Genomic DNA, 9239 nt, shown 5'->3' with positions numbered 1-9239 from the left:
CTGCACAGCTCAGCCTAGCACCCCTGCCTGGGGCAAAGAGCCACCTGCTGCCATGGGCAGCCCCAGTGTCGGGACTTGGCTAGATCCTCTTTGGACAGGAATCCCCAGCAGGCCTGGTCCTGGGGGCAGCAGGGAAAGCTCTAGCCCAGGGGTGGGCAAACTTTTTGGCCTGAGGGCCACATCTGGGTATGGAAATTGTATGGTGGGCCATGAATGCTCATGACATTGGGGGTTGGGGTGCGGGAGGGGATGAAGGCTTCAGCTGGGCTGGGGCCAGAAATGAAGAGTTCAGGGTGTAGGAGTGGGTTTCGGACTGGGGCAGGGGGTTGGGGTGCCAGGGTGGGGGTAAGGGATCCGGCTGCGGGCTCTGGGGTGGGGCTGGGGATGAGGGGTTGGGGGTGCAGGAGGGTGCTCCGGGCTGGGACTGAGGACTTTTCAGGGTGGGAGGGGAATCAGGGCTGGGGTTGCAGTGGGGGGGGGGGGGGAGTCAGAGGTGCAGGCTCCATGTAGCGCTTACCTCAAGCAGCTCCGAAAAGCAGTGTCATGAACCCCCTCTGGCTCCTATGCAGAGGCACAGCCAGGTGACTCTGTGCACTGCCCTGTCTGCAGGCGCGGCCCTTCAGCTCCCATTGGCCGCAGTTCATGGCCAATGGGAGCTGCAGGGGCAGTGTGTGGAGCCCCCTGGCTGCCCCTAAGCGTAGGAGCCGGAGAGGGGACATGCCTCTGCTTCCAGGAGCTGCGCAGAGTGGGGCAAGCCCCTGACCCCGCTCCCTGGCTGGAACAGGGCAAGCCCCAGACCCCGCTTCGCGGCGAGAGCTTGAGGGCCAGAATAAAACATCTGGAGGGCTGGATGTGGTCCCCGGGCCGTAGTTTCCCCACCCCTGCTCTAACGATTGCTCTCCGCGAGTTTAAATTTGTCCTCCAACTGCCCCTTTAAACCTGCCTCCCTTAATTTGAGTGGCTGGGCATTCAACCAATCAGCGAAATACACATCCCAGCCAGAGCCCCGCCCCCCCAGCGAACCGGGAGGAGTGAACCACGCGGCCTCACCCTGGGGGTTACTTTGGAATTGTCTCAGCTCCGCGCCCACCCCCAGGGCGGGTTGTGCTTGTTCCCCGTTCGGGAGGGACGAGAAGGGTTAATGCACTAGCGCTCATTGCCGTTTGACTCCTTCCGCGTCCCTTCTACGCTCCCCCCTCCCTGCGGAGCCGGGTGGTACGGGCCGGCGCCCTGGGCGGAAGCAGACACGTTTCTCCTTCCCTTGGTGAGGCGGCCAGGGGGAGAATGGCGGCCCCGGGTAAGGAGCGGCCTCCCCCTCCCCTCAGGGCAGCCGCCCCTGCAGAGCGAGATGGTTCCGCCTGTCCGGGGTGATCCCGCTCCCTCAGGTGGGGGCCCGGGCCACTCGGTCTGGGGAGGAGCGCTCCCGGGCCGGTACGCGGCAGCCCCGCCCGAGCGCTGTGTGGCCGCCCAGGGAAGCGGCCCGGGCCCCGCCGTGCCCCGGCCCTAGGGCGGCTGGTCTGCCCGGTGCAGGGGGCGTGTGGGAGCCCCAGCCCTAGGGGCCCGGAATGGGGGGGGCGGGCTTGGGGGATCCGTTATCTCCCGGCCCGGGGAGTTTTTGTGGCCCCCGCTTCAAGCGGCCGGGGGCTGACCTAGGCACGAGGGGTTCCGGGTGTCGGTTGTGTCGTGGTGCTGGAGGAGGGAGGCGTCGCGGGTTCCCTGCGGATGGTCAGGCTCGGGACTTGCTCGGGCTCCTCTGGCAGTTCGTTCCCTGGGCGGCTCCCTTCCACCGAGCTTGCTTTCGGTCCCGCCCTTACCCAGGGCTCGGTGACCTGCGCTGTCCCAGGCGAGCAGGGCAGTCACACTGGCTCATAGATTGAAATTGGTCTTTAATGTCTTTGGGGCTTGATCCATTGATTGTTTTGAAAATTAGGTCAAAAGCCGTGAGCCCGACCTGATCCTCTTTCTCTGTTCTTCTGTTCTCTCTTTTTATGCAGTCGTCCCACCCCTTGTCATTCTTTTCCCCTTGCCTTTTCCCACAGGGCTGCCAGAATTGGACTGTCTAGCACTGTCTATTTCTAGTAGTGCCCTTGGCGATTTTCCCATCTGGCAGTGGAAAATACAGGTCAGCAGAGCACAATTGTGCAGTCAGGGTGCAATCCCACACTGAAATCTTTCCTGCACTTAGTTTCCCCAGCTGCCCTCTGACCAGCTCTCCCCCCTTGGGAGCCCTTTTGGTTACCTAGGAAACAAGTCAAGTCTTTAGCTCCCTAAATTGCTCACAGGGGACTCCTGGGTGATCCTGCACCTTAAGTATTGTCTTTCACGTGTCTATAATATTCTTGCAAAGCCTTATGTCGCCACTTCTGACTTGAACAGTTTTACTGGTCACTATTCAGAGTGTCAGAACTATTCAGTGGCTGCTGTGGGTTGTCGCTAGGGATCTGAGAGAGTATCACCTCTGCAGTGCTCCTAGCCTGTGCCATCCAGAAGAGTGAGAGACCAAAAGTGGCCTTCAAACTAAGTTCTCCTGCTCAGTTCTGTGGAGTTGATGGGCCAGAATAGTTATTTCCATTTGAAGTGTTTTCAAGTTGGGTGGACCACATGGCTAGTCCAGCAATGCCAACTATTCACTAATGCCAAACATGCCTTCTGCTAATGAAACAAAATGCACTCTGCTCAATAGCATCTTTCTTTTTTCAGGTTCACACACCCTCTTCCTCTTGGTTTTAATGGTTGTGGCCAGCATCCGAGCCCTGACACCTACCCATTATCTCACAAGGCGTGATGTGGAGAGACTGAAAGCTTCCTTGGACCGCCCATTCAATGATTTAGAAGCTGCTTTTTACGCCATTGTAGGACTCAGCAAGCTAGGAGTGCAAGTATCTGATGAACAAGTGAGGAGATGCTGCAATAAATTGTATAGTCAAAAAAAATTCACTTCTCTCCCTCTCACCCTTTTTTGTCATGAGATCTTTTTCATATGTTGTCAAATCCTAGGTTTGGAGACCAGTTGGAAGCATTTCTGCATATGAGTAACTTGGTTAGGTACTTCCTGTTGCACCAAGTGTTTCCAAAAGCAGTAACATTAGAACGGTGCCTGAAATAACTTACTAATATTAATTATTGGTCTTTTTTCAAGCTAAGTATCTGATTTTTCTTGGCATTTCTTGAGCTATTGTGTTGTACTGTGGAAAAAAATATAATACAAGAAGTGCAGCATTTTGTTGATCTGTGATCAGTAACACTGATTACTGTGAATTTTACCCCTACCATACCATATTACTATATTGCATTTTATTCGGGAAGACGCACAGCTACATTTTCCTCTACAGTAGATCATGCTTAATAACAACCCAGATATTAACAGATTCTGGTTAATAGCAACACTTTGCTGGGAATCGGTCCCATGCCATTTACTTCATTCTTAATGGGGTTTGGTACTGGCAACAGGCATGCAAGCACACAAGGACCTCACAGGAGGTAAGGGTCTGTAGGCTGCGAGGGGAGCAAGTGGCAGGGCAGTAAAAGGGAGAAGAGCTGCAGCTTGAATGCTCATGCTGCGTGGTACCTCTTACTGTGCTCTCCACGCAATTTTGCAGGGATGTAGCCAGGAGAGGCACCATCCCAGCACTTTCTTCCCTGGCTGCAGCCTTGCAAACCTGTCTTCTGCTTATTGGCAACTGCTGGATAATAGCAATGTTTTGCTGACAACTGAGGCGTTGCTAATAAGCTAATACTGTAGTTACTACTCATAAAATGTCAATCCTGACAAGACCATTCATTTTACTACATTAGCTTGTATTAGCATACCTTTCAACTCACTTTGTCATTGCTCCTCAACTGTGGGGAATGGCTTTTTGTCATGCTGGTTTACTCAAAATGTTTCACTTTCATTGAAATCAGATGACCACTTTGCAGTTGTTAAGTTGGAATTTGCACTGTGCTCCTGTCCCATTTCTAGTTGTTTTTTTTAGCGAGTATAGTGGAAAAACTCCCACATAATTTTCTCCTGTTGCCCTTGGCTATAATACAGATATATTTCTAGAGTGTGTATCACAAATATGTCCTAAGCTCCTAGCATCTTTACGCTCTTTTCCTACTACGAATAATTCCTCGATATCTTTAGCGTTTACATCTTTTAAACATGAGTAGATATCACATCACCCTACTCAGATGTCACCTAGTTAAGCTATACATAGTTATCTATTTCAATCCTTCCTCATAAATAGTTCCTCTAGCCCATTAATGGTAGTGTTGTTGTTCTCTGAACTCTCTCCATTTTGTCAGCAGTAGCGTAGCATTTGCTTACTGTCAATATGTGTTCAGTATGTGTGATTTTTCTACTTATTTTTTGTAGGTCTTATACTTTTTCATGGTTAAGAGTGATAAGAACGGCCATACTGGGCCAGACTAATGGTCCATGTAGCCCAGGGGTTCTCAGCCTTTTTCTTTTTGAGGCCTCCCTAGCATGCTATAAAAACTCCACAGCCCACCTGGGCCGCAACTGTTTTTCTGCATATAAGGGCCAGGGTTGGGGGTAGCAAGCAGGGCAGTTGCTCGGGGGGCCCTGTGAAACTAGGTTGCTAAGGCGGTGAGGCTTTGGCTTTCTGCCCTGGGCCCCAGCAAGTCTAATGCCAGCCCTGCTTGGAGGACCCCTTGAAACAGAGCCTGGTTGCAGACGCTTCAGAGGCAATAGGAACAAGGCAATTGTCAAATGAGCCAACCCAAATTGTCCAGTCCCAGCTTCTGACAGAGATTTAGGGACACCCAGAGCATGGGGTTGCATCCCTGACCAGTTTGGCTAAAAGCCATTGATGGACCTGTCCTCCGTGAACTTACCTAATTTTTTGTTTAACCAGTTATACAAGTAGTAACAAAATGCTAGCCAAATAGTCATAATATTTTGATACTCAAAAATACTATGTAGTGTTTAGCTTCATCCAGTAGAATAAATGTATCCAAACCCTGTGGTACAGACTTTCTCTCCAGTTATTCAAGGAGCAGCTATTCATATAACATCTACAAATGGTTGAAAACTCTCTCCTATTTTTAACTTATGTGCCTTATCGTAATGATCTGACCTCTGCTTATCCCTTTAGTCTGTCAGTGAGAAACTTGTCATAGGATGCAGTGAAAAATTCATATTGCTTAACTTCAAGTTTGTATTTGTTGAGCTGATTTCCTTCCTGTTTATTTTTGGAAGTCTGGATTGTCATCTGTTAACCATTTCATGTTAAATTTACTGATCAACTGTGTTTTAATCTGTAAAATCACCATTCACATGGATTTCCTCTGTCCTTGAAGGGGTGGCTCTGCTAAATACATTTTAAGTCCAATATGGTTAGTAAAATTGGACACAATTTTAATTCAGCATTCATTTGCATTGCAGACAACATGCAAATGATTTCATCACTGGGCTTTCTAGAGTGTGTTTTCCTACTTTGGGTTTTTGGTCAATACAGGAATGAAGTGAATTGCATGTAGTTGTCTCCTTTGCAAAGAGTGTTTAAGGTCTTCTTAGAGTGTCCCTGAACTCCATTTTTAGTGGCAACAGGCGTGACTCAAATCATAAATTGACTTCTCTTTCTGCACAGGCTGCATGTAACTTCATCAAGTCTAACATGGATCCCAATAGTGTCGATTCCCTTTTCTATGCTGCACAAGCCAGTCAGGCTCTGTCTGGATGTGAGGTGAGTTCAAGCCCCTAATTATAGTAGTTTCAACATTTGCTCTTGTTCTTGGCCAAAACGACTTCTTCATCGTGTGTTAGCATGCTGTAAAGTGGTTGTGTTTTATTTTATGGTTTACAAAGTATTTTGGGATCCTCTAGGATCAAGACTATGATATAAAATCACCTTTTCCTAGAGGATCCCCAGGCATTTAATAAATCATACATATAAAATACAACAAAAACACAGCCACCTTGCAGGATACTAACAGCAGGGGGAAGTAGAAGTTGATATATAAACAAGTATTTTGATCCTGAACAATTCTGAACATTTGGACAAAAATTTACTTTCTTCACCTCACCTTGAGTTTTAATGAGGTAGAGAGCAATATAGCTTTTTTTTTACCTCAGCACCATCAGCATTTTCATGCAGGGGCATAGCTTTGAGGGCCTTATAATTTGTACATTCAAAAACTACATTAACATAACATTGCATGCTTGATTTTGCAACTTAAAGTTAGAAAATGCCAGATTTAGAGTGACCAGTGCAACCTTAATTCTGCCCCCTTGTGTGTCCATCCTGTGTACTGAATGCAGCAGCGGGCCCCGTAGAAAAGTATTATGTGGTCATATAATTAAAGACTGTGTCACAATACTCATATAATTAAAGACTGTGTCACAATACTCATGTATGCATAAGACCACTTGATTGCTAAGTTAGGTATGTGTCTTGTTACAAAATGTTCTTTAATATGTTCAAAATTCACATACAACCCAAACCTGACTATACCTGCCCCCATTGCTATACAGTCCTCACCATCAAGTTACTCTGTATCTTTTTGCCACGTGGCAACACTGGTGGTCATCCTGCAGATATCCCTTCTGCCCCTAGACGGTCACCCCCTTTTATCAACGCAAATTCCCCTCCACATCATTCCTGATGTCAGAGGATCTCAGGGTTGTGAAGGTTGCTGCCTGACCCTCCACCCCTAATGCCTTGACCAAGCAAACTGCATGCATGAACAGATAGCGGATATGGTATCTGAAGCAGAGCCAGCCTCTTTTGGGGTGGGGGGTAGTCTTCATGTTGTTTGGGCTCCTCTTGGTGAGTTATTGCATAGCCAAAAAAGGAGCCACTATCTTTTTGATAGGAATCACTAAAACTGGTCACATTATACTTTATAAGCACTTAGGGACAAGGACCATATTTTTGTTCTGTGTACAGCACCTACCACAGCGTGGCCTGGTCTGTGACTGGTGCTCCTGGATGCCATTGCAATACAAATATGATTTTTATTATTTAACCTAAAAAATGACAAATGACAGAGGACCTTTTCCCCCTACCAAATTTTGCCCATTCTTAGGTCAAATGTGGAGCACCCGTTCATTCTTGAGGACAGATTAATTTAAACATGGTCTTACATTTTCTGTGTGTTCTGTCTCAGGTTGCCATTTCAAATGAGACCGGAGAGCTGCTTCTTGCAGCTGTCAGTGAGGATTCCTCAGTCAACCAGATCTTCCATGCCGTCGGAGCCCTGAGTGGCTTTGGGCTTCCTCTAGCATCCCAGGAAGCACTTAGTGCCCTCACTTCTCGTCTTAGCAAGGAAGAGAACGTCCTGGCGTAAGTTTTGCACAAAATAAAACAATTCACTCAGCTGCATATTCATCCTTTGTAAAGATGGCTTCTTTTAAAGTGAAGGGCACTTGCACATGTATGGGGTTTTTTTTATAATGCAGATTTAGTGAATTAGACACTGTATTTCCAGCGGTGACTTCTATCCACTCCAGTGTCTATTGCTTGGGAGAATAAAATGCTTGTGAATGAGCGGGTGAAAATATGCTCTCTTCCCTTAATTGTTCACCTTCAGGTTTTGCAAACCAGTTTTTAATATTTTCATTTTAGTTTAAGAACAATGAACTTAGAAGAAACTGACTGGCTTTTTAAAAAAAAAAAAAAAGTTCATTTGTTTTGATCTCTGTAGAATCTGGCTTGTTCTGCCTCAATCTGCTCACAGGTCGAGAGAGCTAATGGGGGGGGGGAAATCCTTTGTCTGGTGACACAAGCATTGTGATATTTAGCATCAGAAGAATTTAATAGCTTTATTCGAGTTGATGAGCTTGGAAAGAGAATGCAGCTGTTCCTAAGAAGGTGGGGAAGAAGAGAGAAAGCTTTATAGGTGCTAAGACACTCAACTCCCACTGACAGACAACGGGAGATCAGCACGTCAGCAGATTGTAGTATTGGGACCGTTGATGGCTCAGACCTCTGAAGTTTCCTCCACTGATTGGCAGTGATTTGACAATATTATCTCACAAGGTGTGCTCCACAAGAGCAATTTCTGTGTTTTGAGCATCCAACTGAGGCTCTAAATAAGAAGCTCTGTCCTGCCAGTATTATAACGTCAATGCAGTTTGTTTGACACTCGTGTCAATCAGTGTTTTAGTTTGCTTATTAGGCAGGAAATGTACTCAAGAAAACCAGATCCTATGTGTAATAAGCACTCACTTTGCCAGTGAATAACTTGCGAATCATGACCAAAATGGACATTTACTATTAAACATCCTGTCAGAAAAGTACATTTGATTGAAAGTCTTGACCCAATCTTTGTATACTTTGCTTGTAATTACACCCATTCCTTTTCCCACACCCAGCTCTAAGCAATTTTCTGCTCACTTTAAAAATATGCTGAGTAATTTTGTGTAGTACAGATAAGTGGTAGCAAGAAAGTAGAGACCTGAACATCCATCTTTAAAAAGGGGAAGAGGGGGTTTGTGAAAACTGTTACACCCCGAGAGTGATCACTGTAATTTAACACTGTAATTTTAACACTGTAATTTACTTTGAATAATGGTAGGGCCCAGACTTTCAAACGTAAGTTCCTAATGTCAGGCCCCAAATCCATATTTAGGGACTTATACAGGTGTTCTCATTTTCACAAGTGTTGATAGCAGTTGTGCCCATCCAAACTTCTGGATTCTTATAGTCTCTGGAAATCCTTAAGCACTGAAATGCAAAAAAATTGACTTAAGGATTTATCAGTAATGCAAGTACAGTATTTTTTTTTATACATGCATTTTCCTTAACCCAAAAGTGTCCCTTTACTTGACATAGCTGAAATTAAATATTCAGTTTCCCGTGTACGTCTTCAGGTTTCTATTGCCCCCTGAGCGCCCCCTCCACATTCCCAAATCGACTGACGGAATGTACTATCTGCCTGTGTTTTCCATTTCAACTGTAATTCAAACTGTGTAATTGCTTTGGTTTTAACAATGTTACGCTTTTAAACGGGTAAAATCACACACTACTTGCTCATCCCTGCTTTGATTTTCATTGTTCCAGAACCATTCAGGCATTACAGACAGCATCTTACTTGTCCCAGCAGGCAGACCTGAATGGCATTGTGGAGGAGATAGAGGTAGGAACTTGCTTTATTCTTAAATTGCTGAGGCAGTCTTTAGAAATCTGCAGCTCTGAAAGATTGTTTTAGAATGCAGCATTGGCTAACTCCCTCCTACCCTGCAGTGCTGGAGTTTGTTCCAAAATTCCTGTCAAAGCAGAATTCTTCCCTGT

At 46.3% G+C, this 9239-nt stretch overlaps 1 protein-coding gene across 5 annotated transcripts in view; it reads left to right on the top strand.

The window, feature by feature from the left end:
- Positions 1-1152: 1152 nt before the first annotated feature.
- The window catches only part of RPN2 (ribophorin II), a 32170-nt gene continuing 24083 nt past the window's right edge, over positions 1153-9239 (top strand). For 2 of the 5 annotated variants that reach the window (XM_048820097.2, XM_048820094.2), the window contains exons 1-5: positions 1242-1385; positions 2701-2894; positions 5595-5690; positions 7114-7289; positions 9009-9084. In XM_048820097.2, the coding sequence (XP_048676054.2) occupies positions 1349-1385; positions 2701-2894; positions 5595-5690; positions 7114-7289; positions 9009-9084 (579 nt within the window). In that variant the 5' untranslated portion in view covers positions 1242-1348. Of the gene's footprint in view, positions 1386-2027; positions 2123-2700; positions 2895-5594; positions 5691-7113; positions 7290-9008; positions 9085-9239 lie in introns of those variants that run through there. The other 3 variants (XM_075118800.1, XM_048820095.2, XM_048820098.2) reach the window with 3 other exon arrangements.

The sequence above is a fragment of the Caretta caretta genome, chromosome 13, assembly GCF_965140235.1.
Source record: "Caretta caretta isolate rCarCar2 chromosome 13, rCarCar1.hap1, whole genome shotgun sequence".
NCBI classification, from domain to species: domain Eukaryota; kingdom Metazoa; phylum Chordata; order Testudines; family Cheloniidae; genus Caretta; species Caretta caretta.
This window is presented reverse-complemented; position numbering and strand designations above follow the sequence as displayed.